The sequence below is a fragment of the Pocillopora damicornis genome, chromosome 14 (genome assembly GCF_964200805.1).
Source record: "Pocillopora damicornis chromosome 14, jaPocDami1.2, whole genome shotgun sequence".
NCBI classification, from domain to species: domain Eukaryota; kingdom Metazoa; phylum Cnidaria; class Anthozoa; order Scleractinia; family Pocilloporidae; genus Pocillopora; species Pocillopora damicornis.
The window spans coordinates 15,770,967-15,789,956 of NC_142683.1; the positions used below are offsets into that span (position 1 = coordinate 15,770,967).

General features: G+C 39.0%; 3 protein-coding genes and 1 long non-coding RNA gene across 9 annotated transcripts in view; 2 read left to right on the plus strand and 2 right to left on the minus strand.

The window, feature by feature from the left end:
- Positions 1-18,990, plus strand: part of LOC149034685 (uncharacterized) — a 340,415-nt gene that overhangs the window by 81,164 nt on the left and 240,261 nt on the right. The window lies entirely within an intron of this gene.
- Positions 1-18,990, minus strand: part of LOC149034691 (hsp70/Hsp90 co-chaperone CNS1 homolog) — a 52,294-nt gene that overhangs the window by 1,456 nt on the left and 31,848 nt on the right. The window contains exon 2 of one of the 2 annotated variants that reach the window (XM_089194436.1): positions 44-195. The exons of the other annotated variant lie outside the window; for it this stretch is intronic. Within the exon in view, the coding sequence (XP_089050562.1) occupies positions 44-140 (97 nt within the window). The 5' untranslated portion in view covers positions 141-195. The remainder of the gene's footprint in view (positions 1-43; positions 196-18,990) is intronic. 2 annotated transcript variants of the gene reach the window in all.
- On the plus strand, positions 2,541-16,508 carry LOC149034692 (TNF receptor-associated factor 5-like). Of its 2 annotated transcripts, none has more exons than XM_089194380.1 (5): positions 2,541-2,631; positions 14,666-15,133; positions 15,253-15,433; positions 15,510-15,715; positions 15,974-16,508. In XM_089194380.1, the coding sequence occupies exons 1-5, from the start codon at positions 2,594-2,596 to the stop codon at positions 16,149-16,151; spliced, it is 1,071 nt and encodes a 356-aa protein (XP_089050506.1). In that variant the 5' UTR covers positions 2,541-2,593; the 3' UTR covers positions 16,152-16,508. The 2 variants fall into 2 exon arrangements, with proteins under 2 accessions (XP_089050506.1, XP_089050505.1); XM_089194379.1 differs by lacking the exon at positions 2,541-2,631 and adding an exon at positions 13,049-13,616.
- LOC149034693 (uncharacterized) lies at positions 2,835-12,968 on the minus strand. Of its 2 annotated transcripts, none has more exons than XR_016183077.1 (4): positions 12,763-12,968; positions 11,029-11,064; positions 5,685-5,742; positions 2,835-5,311 (listed from the first exon to the last, which is right to left on the minus strand). It is a non-coding gene; the product is annotated as an uncharacterized LOC149034693 (long non-coding RNA). The 2 variants fall into 2 exon arrangements; XR_016183078.1 differs by having other exon boundaries at positions 5,685-7,469.

Here is an 18,990-nt window from a genome sequence, read left to right on the forward strand (position 1 = left end):
AATGTTTTAACAATGACTGAAGCCAAAGTTGAACCTAGCTCACCTCGTAAAGTGTCCTCATCAAAATCTGGAGCATTTTCTTTGTCAGGTAAGTCTTCATTTTCAGATGGAACATTAATTGGACTTCTTTCTTTTGCCATAGCAACTGTGAGGGGATGCTTCTTACAAAAAGTTGCTGTTTTAAGTCATCCTGGCCTGAAAAAAAGATGGTTGCAAATGGTAAAAAATTAGCTCAACATTAATTACCCAATTGTAAACTAAATATTTTTTCCCTTCTGAGAATGGGAGGGATACATAGACACAAAATCACAAGCAATTAATATTAATAGCAAATTTAAAGCAGTAAAAGAACAAAAGATACATACATACATATACATACAATACTGAAGAAAACAAGCATTAATATGTAAATGAACATTAATTCACTTCTCATTACAATAACTTTCAAGATTTACAAAAGACATTCCCAATTGACTGAAATAAATTGGGCAAAAATCAACATCTGTGTGTTTCAAGTTTATATAATTTGTAACAGTAGCAATTTAAATCATTTAAACTAAGAGGTGGTGGGTAGTTAGGTCACATTTGAAAAGTAGCCCATCCAGGACCTGAGCTTTAATTAATCCTGGCTTCCTCACAGGAAGCAACTGGGAGTATTACTACCCAAGCCTGGACAGGATGCAAGTCCATTCCCCCATTATTCCCCCCCCCCCACCCCCCTAGCATTTTATCAGGTTTCCCTGACCAATTTTTGCTACCCATTTATACTCCTGGGTGGAGACAAACACTGTAAGAATTAAGTGTTTTGCACAAGAACATAACACATTGATTGAAACCCAGACCTCTTGACCCTGAGTCCAGCACAGGCCAGGCTAGGCTACAAATGCAGACCTCTTGACCATGAGTCAACTTCACTAATCATAAGACCACCATGTCTCCACAAGAGGGGAGAGTTTACACTGAATCCTTTCTCATAAGAAACAAATTTTACAACACCAAAGAAAAATTATCTCATCTGATTTTTAAATAGGGATTACTGGTCAAAACTTATAAAAGATATATTTCTTTAATTCAATTTCCTACAGTTGAGCTGACACCCATATTCATATTGGTGAGTGCTGGTTCAACTGTTACACTTATTGCTGGAAAAACAGTGAAATATTTACAGTACATTTATACATGCTGATGTATGTTGAAATGGATTTCAATTTGGTACAGGTGAAGACATTTGTGGTTTACTAGTATATGTACATTTCACTGATTGTTTTTGTATTCATTCCATGTTTACATTGTTTTGTGCTCAAAATTGATTTGTCTTTGATGCTAACTTTAATTCTCCTAATAATCAAGATGGCTTGTTTTTAAAATATCAAATAATCCTTGCTAGCTGTCTTCATGTACAAATGAATTCAATAAAGAGTAACAAGGAAATCAATTGTACTGGAATTCAAAATAGCCAGAGATACATGTACAGTGTACATTACTTTTACAAAAGCCATTTCTAACTTCTAACTACCCAGTTAAGCACCAGGGCTTTACTGGGGAATATTGGCCCAAGATTGCAGCAGTAAAGAAATGGCATGCTGCCAATATTCCCCAGTACAGCTCAAGAAAGCAAGGTAATTTTCATGCACTAGCATCACTTGGACTAAACTAGTTTGCTTTGAATTTACATGCTCTGTGATTGTCTGTATGGTGAGAGGATACTGTGTATGGCAAAATCCTGACCAAGTAAGAACCAATCAGAACCTTTTATTTCCTTCAAGCCTACTTTGCCATGTGATAACATAAATTATCAGCAGACACATACTTGGATGCGTGCAGCCACATGCAGAACTAAACCAGTTTTAATGTGATCATTGATTGATCATATATAGATTAAAAGAGGACAAAAGGTAAAACTTTACTCAGATACCAATCCATCATTACCAGCTGATAAATTGGATTCCTAAAACTGGAATTCAGTTCATTGAAAGGACGCTTCCATTAAATCACCAGCTGACATTTGAAGAAAAATCAACTTGTCTCAATATTTAACAAGGAAATCAGTATAACAGTACAGTTTGGAAGGACAATCTTAAAGCAGTCTATCAAAAAGAAAAAATTACTTTCAAAGTATAAAATAATGAACATAAACACATGAAATACGCTGGAAATGTTTATCGCTTTTTGATTAAATGCATCTCAAATACGGGAGCAATTTAAGTTAACACATAATCCAGACATGAAAGCTAGCGCAAAACACTTTCCGGTGTGCATGTTCCAAATGCATATGACACACAAACGAAACTGAAAGTGTTACGATCATCAGCGCTTGCACTAATTCGAATCGATAATTTGGAGATTTCGGATCACATTTAGTATCTGGGCAACCGAGCTCGATATCGATTTGTCGTACTCGATTACCATTCCTGCTCGATAAGCAAACGACGTTTGATAATCGAGCTCGATAACTACAAGTCGAGCTCGATTGCTAATCGAGTACGATTACTAATCGAGCTCGATTACTAATCGAGCTCGATAACTAATCGAGCTCGGTTACAGTACTAACGAGAAAGACTGGGAAAGAGTCAAACACTGATTGAGGAGGACGATGGCAGGTAGTGTTGTTGCAAGAACCTTGGTCATTAGGTGAGTATTTCGTAAGTTTTCGTTAAGATTCAGAGATAGCATTCAAAGGGAAGGTGTAAAAGGAAGTGGGAGCAAATGTATTGGAAACAGAAATTTTCCCAAAGCACGAAAACCCCAGGTCAGGTGTAGTCATTTCGGGTATAAAAGGATAAACTTAAACTTAAACTTCGCTGGAATGGGACTTAATACAGACAAGAACAAACTTTTGGTAATCCTTAGTTTATTGTAAAATGTAAAATTTTTATGGTTAACTACGCAGGGGAATACTTGTGTCACTTTTAGATAAACTTGTGTCACTTTTAGATGAACGCTCAGTGATATATGTATACTTTTTTAAAAACAAATAAAACAACTGGTTTAGAGCAAGATTTTATAAACCATTCAACCACTGTGCAACGCAATTCCTTTCCTTCTTACCGAACTAACCAAAAGTAGCAACCTTTTAAAGCAAACTTGTATCTCGAAAACCTCGAGCTGGAGGTAATACTTCTGAGCAAAGTAATATGGGTACTAAACTGTGTTTTTCAAACTCTCATTCCTAATGACAAAACACTCAGCTGAATATTTAGGCTTGCAGCTTGGGAAAAGTACTTAATTGCTTGTAAACATGAGGATTTTTGTCTGTCACTGGATGTTCCTTTGGCCTTAGCGAGTTGCAAAATGTTGAGTTGTCTCACTATTAAAATGTAGCCTTGGTGACATCTAGCCCATCTACACTGACAACTAACAAGGAATTCTGAGGCATCCAGAACTAGATCTTTACAGCTTAAGAGGCCATCTCTCTCATTTCCACCCTGCCAATTTCACCTTCAACTCTGTCAACAGAAAGACTATACTTATGAAAGAACTAAGTTAGATTTGGTTTGATTTGAAATAATTTTCTGGCTGCATTAGGGGCCATAATTATTTCACCAGTTGGTAGGGACTATCACAACATCTCGGAAATTGAATAATACGCATATTTTGTAACATTGTAAAATATTTGATTTGCATAGTTAAGCCACGACATTTATATCAGATCCCTTAACAACCTTTCTAGTTTGCTAAGAAAGTTAGAATTTCCCTCTCCATATATTTGAAAAGGCAAACTTTAACATATTCTGACCCCTATATATCAGGGAAAATTATTTTTGACATGAAATTGACCGGGTGGAAATAAGAGAGACAACCTCTTAAGTATTTCAATTTTTTTTTCTTTGTAAGAGATATAGTGATGATCCTTTAGTCAAGATCTTAGCAGAAAATCCTTACAGCCTTATTGATAACTTTTTAACTCCCAGAAGTGATTGACATGTAACTTCTCCCTATTAATAACACTTATACATCATTTAGCAAACAGGTGATGAGAATACTCAAACTTATCAGGTAGAAGTTGTCATCTTGATCAAAACACCAAATTCTTGTAACTAATACACAAGGAAATATGCAGCAGCTAGAAAGGAGAATTAACAATCAGATCTTGGGAGTCAAAAGGTTAAGATTCTGGACTCAGTCAACATACTTACTGCCTAAATATAACAGAGGCATTGTGTAATGGATCTTAACTGAACTGAATGAACACAACTTTATAGGGAATAACTTTCTTAAAAAACTTAAGGGCTATGATTAATCGTTTGACCCCTATGAGTGACTAGCATCAAACTTCTCCTTACAACATCACCCCTGAATTACACATTCAGGTAACAAAAACAAAGGAAATGTTCATCAGCTTAAGACACTCTTGATTGTTAAACTAATTTTTGTTGTTATAACACTTGGGAAATGTATAAAGACTGGTATTGAGAATATCCCCTCCTGATGTTAGGGTGTAAAGGGTTAACAGTGCACTTTCTGAATGAATGTAGACATTGTTGTACTGTAGGCTGTGTTGTGTTCATTCAACATTAACCCTCTACACTCTAACATCAGTATGCACACTCTCCATACTGTACTTACACATTTACACAGGTGCTGACAAGGAGAGTTTGTTTAGTAATTAAGAACTTCTCCAGTTGGTGATCATTTCCTAGACTCTCATGACCTTATGTGTGATTGAAGGATGATATTGTCAGGAGAAATTGGATTCTAGTCACTCTTAGGGATTAAAGGGTTAAGTAGGAAATAGTAAGTTAATGGTACAGTGGAACCTTGATTTAACGAACCTCTATACAACGAAGTTCTTGATATGACAAACAATACTTCTGTTTCAGCCCAGCTAAAGTTACAGTAATATAAATGCCACAGAACCTCGATATAGCAAACCCTAAATATAGCCAACCAATGTCTCCAGCCCCTTGGCACTCTATTAAATCAAGTTTCCACTGTACATGTTATCTATTTCTATATACTACTTGAAATGAAAAGGTGGAGAATAAAGTTGTGTACCTTTACACATAGCCAGTATATCAAACAAAAAAAACCCTTAAATTATAATAGAATATCATTTAATGGCTTACACTTGTGAACTTATGGTTAGGTGAGGTACATATAAAATGAATTTAGTAGTAATTTTGGATCTGCCTTTGTCTCGGTATGATCAAGTTTACTGGTAGTACTGATCACGAGTGATGGTACACAACTTATTTCTAGTGTTTGGCATCTTCCCTTTTTCTCTTTCCCTTTCGATTCCTGTGAGATCTTCGGTCCTTTCTCTTTTTTTTCTCCATCCTGGCTCCTTCATCTTTCTTTTCATGGTCATCATCTTTTGTTTCCATGTGAAAAAAGGTGAAAAAATGAGAGATTAGTTGAATGTTGTAATGTGCTCACTGGAATAAAGGCAAAAATGAGGGTTGGTCATGTGTAGATACTAACAACTGATGATAAAAATAACAAACTAAGGGGCTTGTTGGAAATATTTTGGGATGTACCCTCAAATAAAATTAACAAACAATTTAAATGTTTTTGGTAATTCACTGGAAGAAACAGGTACCTCACTGTGCTTCATCATGGCACAAACATTGCACAAGGAAGTTTGATAAAGAAGAAGAGTTATTATGAGTAAGAGTTATTAAGACTAATTATGAAGTTGGTGGTGTTAACATTGGTCATCATAATCTATTTACTTTTGTGTTTACCTTTCATTGTCTCTGAGAGTTCCTCTTCATCTGAGGGGTAGTTTCCTTTGAATGACACCTGCAATGAAACATAGGCAGAGGGTAGTATGCCACTCATGGGATGAGTGGCATATCACCCTCGTGTAGGTGCCGCTGGGAAGTATTATCCAGAGAGTTTAAATAATCTAATGGCCCATTTATGAACACTTTCATACAATTTGGACTCCTTAGGGTTGAGGAGGTGGGAGGGGTTGGGTCCGAGACGAGTCTACAGAAAAATAATGGCTTTGAGGGGGAACCATCCCCCTAAATCAGATGTTGGAAGGAGGGAGGTCACACTGAATATCTCAGTAATTGTAGAGTTTTGTATCCTATTTATGTGAAACTACATGTTCAAAAATCAACAAAAAGTATATACATGACAGTTTCCATTCCAACAATTTTCAAAGTATCTGAGTAACTGTAGAGTTTACATGATTTTACACTATTTAGATAACACTACATGTTCAAAAATAAACAAAAAGTATATGCATGACTGTTTCCATCTCAACAATTTTCAAAGTATCTGAGTAACTGTAGAGTTTACATGATTTTACACTATTTAGATAACACTACATGTTCAAAAATAAACAAAAAGTATATGCATGACTGTTTCCATCCCAACAATTTTCAAAGTATCTGAGTAACTGTAGAGTTTACATGATTTTACACTATTTAGATAACACTACATGTTCAAAAATAAACAAAAAGTATATGCATGACTGTTTTCATCCCAACAATTTTCAAAGTATCTTAGTATTTGTAGAGTTTACATGATTTCATACTATTTTGATATATCTACATGTTCAGAAACAAACAAAAAGTATAGAAACATGCTTCTGCTCATATAATTATACATCCTCTGCATTTGCATGACTTTTCATCCCAACAATTTTTAAAGTATCTTAGCAATTGTGGATTTTACATGGATTTTGTACTGTTTTCCCAACAATTTTTAAAGTATCTTAGCAATTGTGGATTTTCATGGATTTTGTACTGTTTAGATAACACTACATGTACTATATGCTTTTGTCAGCTTAATAATATGTGTTCTGCACTTATATGGCTGTTTCCATCACAACAATTTTCAAAGCTAGGTACTCTTATTAAAAGACATTTTATCGGGTTAGATGTGCGCAATATCCCTCATCTTTAGCATTGTCAAGCTCTTCCTCACTGTTGTGCATCTGTGAGAGTTGCTTTTGTACTTCTCATCTATGCCATACTCTTCAGGATACATGAAGGAGTACTCTTAATCTCTGACTTCTGGAGGTTTGAGGTAGTTTGACCCTCTTGGCATTACTGAAATGGTATCTTCATAAGAGCTGTGCGAGGTATGTCACATCTTGACTTTATTGCTAAGTTCTTGCCTGATATTTGTGGTAGTTCTGCTTTCTTGGCATAACTGAAATGATATCTTCACAAGAGCTGTGCGAGGTATGTCACATCTTGACCAAACAGCAAGCAAAAAACTCTCAACATCTACTCTCTTTCAGGGACAGCAAGGCAAGGAGGGTGCAGTAAACATATTGGAAGATTATTACCCAGCAGGTTTCCGCCTCAATTACTTTGTTCTAGTAACATGTCGATTTCGAACCTTTTCTTTTTCCTTTTGATTTTCGATAGTTTTCTTTATTACTTCTTTTCTTTCTGATGTGGTGTCTTCGCAGATTTCTTGAATATGCTTCAATAACTTTGGCTTCTCTCTCCAAGTGTCTGTATCCTGTGTTGCATTTAACATCCTGAACTCGACACACTTCATCTGCTCTGCAAGAAGTGAGGAAATTGTTATCCTTGCCTCAAAATTGAAAAGCAAGGGATCATGAAGGCAACATGTGTGGTTGATAACCTCCAGCATATCAAGGTGATGCAGTTCAATAAGAAGAAAAGAGCAGAGCAGCCAAAGGAGAACAAAAAAGAAACCACCACAAAAACACAGGAAAAAGTCTCCCTGATTATGCTGGGAAAGATTGGTTTGAAGAATGTACAAAGGTAAACAATTTTGCAAGAGGGGGTAAAGTGCCTCAAGAAACATTGACTTGACTAACATATCTACAACACTAAGAACTACACAGTGGAGGTTTTTGCAAGGTATTGGCTTTTCCAAATGAATCCTGAAGGCCCTGGTTTGCAAACACAACTGAAGGAAAGAGATTTAACATGTAAACAATCCTTGCAAGACAGTGAAAACCCCAACATAGCTGAAGATAAGTAGAGCAAACTGAAAGCCATACAAATAGTAACAATGAGAATGACAATGATTCCATCAACTCTGGAGAGGAAGATAACTCCACAAATGATGTCCTTCTTGCTTTTATCAATAACTAGAGAACAAGTTGAAAGGCCAGCTGCAACACACCCAGGAAGATTAAAGGGACCCATAAGAAATGGAGTCATAAATCATTTGATTCTTAACTTTTTTAATCCTGGAACAGTGAAGAAATCTCACAGCTAACAAACCCAAATTACTTTTCAAATTAATGTCTGAAGAATGAGTTATGACCATCATTATAATGAACTAAAAATAAAAATAATAAAGCACACTGCAGAATACATAAGTGGACTAAGGGGACAAGGAAGGCTGGGGGGTGGGGCAATTCATCAGGAAAAAAGCTTTACATTGTAGGGAATAACCATAGCAAAAAATGACATTTGTCATGAAGTATCCGATTAAGTATTAATATTAACCACAAATTAAAAACATCAGGTTAGAGTTAAGGTTAGGGGATACTTCATAACAGTTTTTTGGGATGAGGAGAAGGGTAAGGGGACAACGTATAGAGCTTACTGTCTAGCTGGATTTTGAAAAAAAAATTAAGAATACATAAGAAGAGCCTGGTCAAAGTATACCAGGATATCTAAGGATACCAGGTCGCACTGGACACTTCTCACGAAGAGCTGGTCAACAGTGGCCCCGGGGGATTACAAAGGGGAATGATCTAAGGATACCAGGTCCAACTGGACACTTCTCACGAAGAGCTGGTCAACAGTGGCCCAGAGGGATTACAAAGGGGAATGATCTAAGGATACCAGGTCCAACTGGACACTTCTCACGAAGAGCTGGTCAACAGTGGCCCGGAGGGATTACAAAGGGGAATGATCTAAGGATACCAGGTCCAACTGGACACTTCTCACGAAGAGCTGGTCAACAGTGGCCCGGAGGGATTACGAAGGGAAATGATCTAAGGATACCAGGTCCAACTGGACACTTCTCACGAAGAGCTGGTCAACAGTGGCCCCGGAGGGATTACAAAGGGGAATGATCTAAGGATACCGGGTCCAACTGGACACTTCTCACGAAGAGCTGGTCAACAGTGGCCCCGGAGGGATTACAAAGGGGAATGATCTAAGGATACCAGGTCCAACTGGACACTTCTCACGAAGAGCTGGTCAACAGTGGCCCGGAGGGATTACGAAGGGGAATGATCTAAGGATACCAGGTCCAACTGGACACTTCTCACGAAGAGCTGGTCAACAGTGGCCCCGGAGGGATTACAAAGGGGAATTATCTAAGGATACCAGAGGGGAATGATCTAAGGATACCAGGTCGCACTGGACACTTCTCACGAAGAGCTGGTCAACAGTGGCCCCGGAGGGATTACGAAGGGGAATGATCTAAGGATACCAGGTCCAACTGGACACTTCTCACGAAGAGCTGGTCAACAGTGGCCCCGGAGGGATTACAAAGGGGAATTATCTAAGGATACCAGAGGGGAATGATCTAAGGATACCAGGTCGCACTGGACACTTCTCACGAAGAGCTGGTCAACAGTGGCCCCGGAGGGATTACAAAGGGGAGTGATCTAAGGATACCAGGTCCAACTGGACACTTCTCACGAAGAGCTGGTCAACAGTGGCCTGGAGGGATTACGAAGGGGAATGATCTAAGGATACCAGGTCCAACTGGACACTTCTCACGAAGAGCTGGTCAACAGTGGCCCGGAGGGATTACGAAGGGGAATGATCTAAGGATACCAGGTCCAACTAGACACTTCTCACGAAGAGCTGGTCAACAGTGGCCCCGGAGGGATTACAAAGGGGAATGATCTAAGGATACCAGAGGGGAATGATCTAAGGATACCAGGTCGCACTGGACACTTCTCACGAAGAGCTGGTCAACAGTGGCCCCGGAGGGATTACAAAGGGGAGTGATCTAAGGATACCAGGTCCAACTGGACACTTCTCACGAAGAGCTGGTCAACAGTGGCCCAGAGGGATTACGAAGGGGAGTGATCTAAGGATACCAGGTCCAACTGGACACTTCTCACGAAGAGCTGGTCAACAGTGGCCCCGGAGGGATTACGAAGGGGAATGATCTAAGGATACCAGGTCCAACTGGACACTTCTCACGAAGAGCTGGTCAACAGTGGCCCCGGAGGGATTACGAAGGGGAATGATCTAAGGATACCAGGTCCAACTGGACACTTCTCACGAAGAGCTGGTCAACAGTGGCCCCGGAGGGATTACAAAGGGGAATGATCTAAGGATACCAGGTCCAACTGGACACTTCTCACGAAGAGCTGGTCAACAGTGGCCCCGGAGGGATTACAAAGGGGAATGATCTAAGGATACCAGAGGGGAATGATCTAAGGATACCAGGTAGCACTGGACACTTCTCACGAAGAGCTGGTCAACAGTGGCCCCGGAGGGATTACGAAGGAGAATGATCTAAGGATACCAGGTCCAACTGGACACTTCTCACGAAGAGCTGGTCAACAGTGGCCCCAGAGGGATTACAAAGGGGAATGATCTAAGGATACCAGGTCCAACTGGACACTTCTCACGAAGAGCTGGTCAACAGTGGCCCGGAGGGATTACGAAGGGGAATGATCTAAGGATACCAGGTCCAACTGGACACTTCTCACGAAGAGCTGGTCAACAGTGGCCCGGAGGGATTACGAAGGGGAATGATCTAAGGATACCAGGTCACACTGGACAGGGCTTAGGAAGAGCTTGTCAACAGTGGCCCTGGAGGTATTAGGAAAGGGGAATATTGTAAGGATACCAGATCAATGTTAAAATAAGTACAGTTACAAATAAAAACAGAGGTCATCATTTAACTCTTTAACTCCCAGGAGTGATTAACTTCTAACTTCTCCCTATAATATTCCTTCATGATCTAGCTAACAAGTAATGAGAATACCTAAACTTATCAGGTAGATGTTGTTATGTTGATTTAAAAACACCAAATTCTCACAAGTGGTTTACAAGGAAATGTGTAGCAACGAGAGGGGAGAATTCGTAATCAGATCTCTGGAGTTAAAGGGTTCAGATCTGAAATCGAGAATTAAACCTCTATTTTTTAATTTATGACTTTTGCACCTACCAGTGACTACTCCAAGTTAGTCGTCTCTTCAGTGTTCTGAAAATTTGTCAAAAAAAAAAACAAATTAGACCATAGCAATGAAAGTGTCTGTCACGAAGACACATAAAATAACTTATTATGCTACCGCAGCTCACGCTGTTTTTAAGTGTTTAATAATTTTAGAGGATTTAGATAAGTAAGAGTTAAATGTGACCCTCCACGGGAAAACGGACACTAACGCTTTTCCGTTAAACGGTCTCGAAAAACGGTTGTAAACGGATAGTAAACGGTTAACTCGAGCGTTTAAACGGATGCCATAACCGCTTAACCGGATGGCAAAAAATTTAAACGGTTGACCAAAGTCCAAAAACGGATAGCTTAGGTCTTCAAACCGTTGACCAAAACTAAAAACGGATAGCACGAAACGTTAAACGGTTGACCAAAGTTCAAAAACGGATGGCTCACACTGTTAAACGGTTGACCAAAAATAAAAACGGTCAGCCCGAAACGTTAAACAGTTGACCAAAGTCCAAAAACGGATAGCTTAAACCGAGAAACGGTTGACCAAAATTGACAAACGATGAGCTTAAAATTAATGTTTAACGGCTGTGGTTGAGCTGGCGAGATCTTCTGCGGAAAAACTTTCAGAGTGACAACGGATAATTATCCTTTAAAGCGAAAATATTGAGCATGATAATTTGAAAAGTAATAACTGGCATATACTTGCGCATTTTATTTCTGGGTTAATTACTGCCGCTTTCGTGTGACATTCATGAAATAAGCGCAATTTACTGAGAATAGTTTCGCTGCTGAATATCCTGAACGGCTACCGCGAGAAACTCATAATCTTCTCCTTTGTTTATTCTTATTAGTATTGAAAATGAACTTCATTTCTTCCTGTTCGGAAGTTTCGCGAAACAAATTTGCATATGCAATGCCGCCACCTTGTCTGAAGCCGAGACCTTTCAAGGTCAAATAACGCAATGAAGTTCCAATGCAAATAAAAGGTCGAATCGGTGTCACGAGAAACTCATAATCTTCTCCTTTGTTTATTCTTATTAGTATTGAAAATGAACTTCATTTCTTCCTGTTCGGAAGTTTCGCGAAACAAATTTGCATATGCAATGCCGCCACCTTGTCTGAAGCCGAGACCTTTCAAGGTCAAATAACGCAATGAAGTTCCAATGCAAATAAAAGGTCGAATCGGTGTCACGCACCAAGCGGGGCCGTTAAAATGATTGTCAATAAAACCAAGAATGATGAATCAAGATGATATAAACAGAAAGAGAGTAGCCGATTTAACTTGTTTGTCAAAGGATGCGACGGAAACTCGCTTACTATGATCACACAAAAGATAAAACCAAAATAAGATACGGTCTTTCTGTATTTCAAGAACCGGCGAGTATCGAGCGAACGCAAGATTGATACTTCGAACTGCCTATTACAGAATGTTAGGCAAACAGTCCAAAGCTTTCCGGGGAACTTTAAACGGATAGATTTTTTTTTTTAAACGGGTAAGCAAACTGTTTAAATGTTTTTTATGTCCGATGCTTATCCTGTCTACTGGCGACAGCTTCTCAATGTTGCAAGACATCTAAAGGAACATTTTAGCAACCTTAGTTTTCTCTCATCCACGTTTACATCCAATCTTGCCCCTTTTCGGCATTTCGCTGCTTTTATTACGGTACTTTTCACTCTTTTCTCTGAAACCATTTTCTACCCTACGATACAGATTATGAAGGCAGCAGCACTTACCTGCTAAGGTCTTTTCCTGTAAGGGGAGGAAATGCTCTCACCAGTAAGTCTCCGATTTGGGAAGAGCTGTCGTTCTTTGTAAACGATATATCAGAAATCCGCTTGGCGGTAGCGAGCCTGCCCAGCTCAGTCTTGTTTGGCACGCTTCTGTGCCGTTTATCCAAAAAGACAACAGTTCTTTGGAAAGCGCGCTTGCTATGGTTCATCTCGTGGAGTTAAACACTTAATCTAAAATGCTTAACTCCTTGCTGCACTAATATTCCCAAGGATGACGCGAAACCACGCCGAAAATGAAACTGACCGACGTGTATACGTATTAATAAAAGGCTTTTGTTTCGTGGCACACCCATGTCACCTAGGCCTGTCGCTACGGGACATTTATATTGATAGTTAAACAATATTAGGATCGTTTGCCGCAAATGCCGCTAAGCGCACCCTTTTATTCGTTTAGTTGTTCTTTAATTCCATGAAACGGGCAAGTTACCCTTTTCCAGGAAATGATGTCCACACACACATACACACACACACTCGCACATGCAGAATGGAAACTTGATTGTTTGAACAGGGAACTTGACCCTGGGTAACTGTCATTTCGCAGATCGATTGTTGCCAGATCAGTATCAATTGTTATTGATGAATACGTGTCAAATTGTCCAGGAAATACACATTTCCCATTGAGGTTCACAAGGTTATAAACATCGTTTACTTATCAGTTAGTCTTGGTTCTTTCACTAAAAGCAAACTTTGCTTGGATTAGATCACTTCGCTGCTTTATTCATTGCCAGATTCGCTATGTCTAATGAGCATTTTGAGTTTACTTCTCCTCCCGGAGCGCTATTCAACTGTTCTGTATGGTAAGTCTTTTTTGTTTTGTGATGATTTTTATCTTTCAGCAACTGATCGTTTTCGCTGTCACCCATCGAGAGAGAGATCTTCAGTGGAGTAGTTAAGAAATTTAAATGTCATAGGAGATAGGTTAAGGAAGAACTTTTTTAATTTTTAGGTCTCTTTGTTTTCCCAAACTTAAGATATTCGTCGAAATGTTTTGCGCAAATTTACAGAGCCTAATATCGAGTCGCAATTGTCGTGGGTGTATCTTTGGTTCACCAACATTTCCGCTGAAAAATAGTTCAAAAAATCTGGAATTTACTTGGCTATCTAGCCCACTGATTATCTAAACTGAAACAACAAACATGTACGAAAGCACATTTTCTAACACTTAATTTCCTAAAAAGGCTCAAAAGTCGACAGATAAGTCTATATTTTTCGACAACGCAGAGCTGTATGCCAAGCATCCACCATAACTCTGAACTTCAAATTGCGCTGGTTTCCAAACCCAGCTTGAAGATGTCAGGTGAAAATCTGCAATAAAGCAAGGCTTAACCTGACATTTAAGGAGAACGACCGACAGCATTCAGAGCATTCATAAGGCAGAAGTTCTTTTTAACTGTGGAACTATATTCGCATTTCCTGGGAAAAGAGATCATAAGCGAAATTGTAATTTTCTTTTGGCAAAAGGACGAGATGTTTAAATATTAACGCTAGGAAAATCATTAACGCACACTTGCTTACTTCTGTGATCGAGCTGTACTAAATAGTTTATACTTCAGCAGTTGTCTTTCTGAGAGGAGAGAAATGTTGCTCATCCCTCAGGAATTTGACCAATTAGACGAAATAGTAATTTGTCAAATAACAGATTTACGTTCTGCGTTTGTTTTGACTCTGAGTTATGAATCATTGTTCCATGGTTAAATTCCACTTTCCTTCGACAACTTTTACAATTGTAGCTGTTTGAACTGAATTCCTTGCTAGCAGGGGCCTCTTTGAAGGAATTACTTGACTTATCAATACTAGTTTTGTAAGGAAATGTACTAAACTCTCTTGATTATCTTTTACTTTGAAGCCTATCAACAATGGTTAAGCCTGTCACTCTGGCATGTGGGCATTCGGGCTGTCGACACTGCCTCGCGACACTCGTAGGCATTGAGACTTTCCCCAAATGCCCACTTTGTAAAGCACCGATCGGAACAGACGTTACCCTCCACGTCAATGTCGCACTCGACGATATCATTGGAGACTTTAATGTCAAGTGTAATAAGAGCGGCTGTCTATGGAAAGGAAAATTTCACGAGCACGAGCAGCACTTGAAAAGGTGTGGAAAATTTCAAACGGCGTGTGCCAATGATGGCTGTGGAGAGATGGTGGCAAGGGAGAGGATGGCAGCACACACTGCGCAATGTGCAAAGCACAAACTCCCTTGCCAGCAATGCGGTAGAAAAATTACCAGGGAATCTTTCGAGGAGCATACTGCTTCCCTTTGCTCAAATAAGAGGGTACTGTGCCCACTAAGCTGCGGAACAAGCCTTCCACGGTAAGATATTGTCGGTTTAATTAAGAAATCAACAGTCAAATGGTTATTTAAGGCCAACAAAATATCCAAAAGTTTCACTAGCCAGCTCATCCCTGGTCCTTATTTTGATTATTTTGCAGGCTCCACTTAACACTGCACTTAAGCGAGTGCTCAGAAAGAGCGGTCCGCTGTGCGGTGACTGGCTGCACTGCCATAATAAAGCAGAAGAACATGCCACAACACTCGACAAATGCAGCCGCCACCCACAGTGTTCTGCAGGAAGGGGAGGTCCAGCGTCTGCGGGGCCTAATGCATTTCAAGGTGAGACGCTAGAATTATAAAAATAATGAGAAAAGATATCACATGAACATGAACTGAACATTCGGTTTCATTTCAGAGAGCCAAACCGAGATGGATTTTGGAAGAAAGAGGAGTGTTCTCCTTCCGCTGGAGGGGAGAGAAATGGAATAACGTGAAGGGGTCACACCTATTCAGCACTGAGTACAGGTGCCCGAATGGGAACAGGTGGAGGGCGCATATACGATTTGCAGGACTTTCCTTGGAACTGGTGTCCGCAGTGACGGCAGTGGTAGTAGGAACGAGGTTAGGGACTCATCTTTGTAATTAAGGATAGATTCTCGCTCTGGAACGCAGTACAGAGGATAAATGATCGCTGCTGATAAGCCAAAGTACTTGCATTTAGTTGGCGTATTTTACAACGACCATCAATATCGTAATTTTTCCATACAGGAGTTAGGAAATCTAAAACCATGTCTCCGAACCTAAAAACTGTTAAAAAGAAAATCAACTTTATCATGATTCACCACAAATCATTAATGACTTTACGCTTTATGTCTACAGAATAGTATTGATGCCTGATTCCTGCGAGGAGAAGGTTTTCCCTTTCCCGGCGAAGGAGATAAAGGAGGGGGAAGTAGCAGCAAATATCCCGCGCTGTGAACTGGATCACATGGACCCAGAAGATATTATGATTGTCAAGTTTGTCTTGACATATTATCTTTTACAAGAAGACAAGTAATTTTCCATTTATTAGCTAGGAGAGGTATCGAGGTCGCAAATGATAACGCAAAAAATGGAAATCGTTTATGCACTAGAAGAAAAGGCAATATGATAAGCACAGAACAAACTAACCATAAAATTTAAGAAGTATTTTTGAATGGAAAACATTTTCAGTACTTTCTCATTGAGATCTTCCGCTTTTTTTGCTGTATGTAATACCTCTCTTAGCACTTATCTGGCACATTACTTAACTAGAAAAGATCTCTTCACGCAGTTGTTAAGATAGAAGCGTGCCGGTGATGTCAAAGCGTTGTTGTATTTTAGGGTTAGTAACGAGTGAGGAATTGAAAAAATAAAGAGTCTGGAAGCTAACTAACTTTTGAGTTTTCAGTCAACCTCCAGTTTAGTTTAGTTATTTACATTTGAAAAATACCTCTGGGAAACAGAAGTACACTTACAGGAAAAATGTTTAAGATAAAAACGTTATGGAAGGAAAGATAGCTACGAGGACAAATATTGAAAGCGATACAAAAATGTTTAGGTTTTTTAAGTCAAATATGTTTTTTTAAGAATTATGGGAAACACACTCGTCAATTTCCCCCTCTTCAGTATGAGTAAGCTCGATTTGTTCGTTTGCTGCGCTGTGTTTCACGTGATAATAAACGATTTGACAAATGCATTTTTCCCCGTTATCTGAACACCCTTGTCCCACTGTCACAGACGGTCTAACGGTTTGGTTACAGATCAAAGGCATCCCGCACCAAATAAAAGCCGACACGCAGCCTCGCACCAACCCAGTCTGACACGAATTTGAATTTGTTAAAAAAAAAAACAAAACATAAAAAAACATAAAAAAAACAAAGTAAAACGAATAAAAACCCTGCCCTGCATAACATGAATTCAAAATAGTTTTTTCCTTAACGAAGACTAGTGGGCAGCACAAAGAAAGACGTATTGTTGTAGTTTCTCCTTTATTCCAACACGTGTCGCCTCTAGCATTGGAGAGAATATAACTACACATTCGTTAACCTCAGTTTACTTTCTTATGTAAGTGAATCATAGCTGAAAAATCCTGTAAACGGATGTTATAAAAAAAACCGCCTCAATCTATTGCGCGTTATTGTATTTTGGGGGCCATACGATAAGTGCTTATTGCGGTGAATCAATAAACAAAGACTTTGTTTCTTCATAACTCTTTTTTAATTAGGAAGGAAGGTTGGTGAGATCAACCCATTTATCCTTATCCATACAGATGTTACACGAAATGCCTTAATTTACTGAGCGTTGTTGTATTTTAGGAGCCGTGCGGTTAGCGCCAATTGTTGTTACTCAATAAACAAAGACTTTGTTTCCTCACAACTTGTTATTAATTAAGAAAAAAATGATCGGTGAGTTCAACAGATTTGATCGGATAAATTTTCTACCATTGGAAATACAAAAAGCTAGCCCAGCACACGCAGATAATATTTACACCAGATACAAATATATCTTCTATCCTACATGGGAGTACATAACAACCCAATGTTTTTATGAATAAACCTAAATTGTTAGTAATCGTCGTTATCAATGTAATTACAAACTGTTCTGTTTCTGGTAATATCAACTAAGTTGAAATTATAAATTGGCCACCGTAAAGAGTTCAAAAGCTGACGTTTCGAGCGTTAGCCCTTCATTAGTCTGATGAAGAGCTAAGGCTCGAAACGTCAGCTTTTGAACTTTTTAGGTGGCCAATTTACAATTTCAACTTAGTTAATATTATCAAATCACCTGGTTACCCCCACTGACGCAGCACCAGAGTTTCTTTAGAAACTTACCCCCTTTGTTTCTGGTCTGTTATGACGACGGCAAACATACTTCTCCATTATAACAAAGGATGAAAAAAAAGTCACACTTACCTTACAAAAGGCACTGATGAGGAAGTCGCAAGTTTAAACAATAGGCTGTTTTACCTCGCGCTTAGCAATAATTTAATTGCTTTTGTTAACGATGAGGTCACCCTAAGGGGTTTTATTCATTTGTTCTAAACAACCGTGTGAAAAAAAGATACTTCGCATAAGTGTGATGTAGTCAATTACAAAATAAGAAACTCACAAAATCATCGAAATTTAGACCCGTTTCTCGCTATTGCTAGCTGACTAGACTCCAACAAGGAGAAGAAAATAATAAGTCCTTACGTCAGTATGCAGCTTTAGAGCAAGGCCTCACGATAAAGTTTTAAACGGTAGTCGTCAAAAACGTTAATAGTAAAAATACTTTTGGTAACCACCGTAAGGGAAAAAAACCTAACCGTTAGCCGTAAAGTGGCCACAATTTTATCCTTTAAACTTACCAGCCATCACCCCATTGGAACCCTCCACTATTTGGTACATCTTTTTATTACTGTTGTTCATTTATTATTTCTTTTTGAAAGTTCAACCTCAGTCAACGCCGGTAGGCCGGTTGCCGAACACTGTTGCAACGGCACGAAGTTAACGCGTCATCGTTTAAACTCCATAAAAATCCAACCCACACTTAAAATGGGACTAATTCGGTAATCACCTTGGCCTGTTGAAGAGATTAAAATGAAGGCGTTATCCAAAGATGGCAGGCTTTAAATTGTGAACGAAGGTATCGTTTTTTTACCGCACGAGATAGTAAAGTAATTATTTTGTACAATTCCTCTCCGCTTAAAGAACTGAGTATATGCCCAAAATTCGCATTTCCATTTCAATTATAATGAATTATTTTTAGTTTGTGCGCACAAATATTGCAACTTCTCCTTTTTAGTGGGCACGGTCAATTTTAAATAAACGTCATCTTTTTTTTTTTTAATTTTTTTTTTTTTAACGCAGCTACCATCTTAACGCGCGGGGCTGACA

Excerpts from the sequence above, each read along its gene's own strand:
- LOC149034692 (XM_089194379.1), top strand. The coding sequence starts at position 13,555 with ATGTCTAATGAGCATTTTGAGTTTACTTCTCCTCCCGGAGCGCTATTC. Across the intron at positions 13,617-14,665 it reads CTATTCAACTGTTCTGTATG|CCTATCAACAATGGTTAAGC; the intron begins GTAAGTCTTTTT and ends TTTACTTTGAAG. Across the intron at positions 15,434-15,509 it reads GGGGCCTAATGCATTTCAAG|AGAGCCAAACCGAGATGGAT; the intron begins GTGAGACGCTAG and ends GTTTCATTTCAG.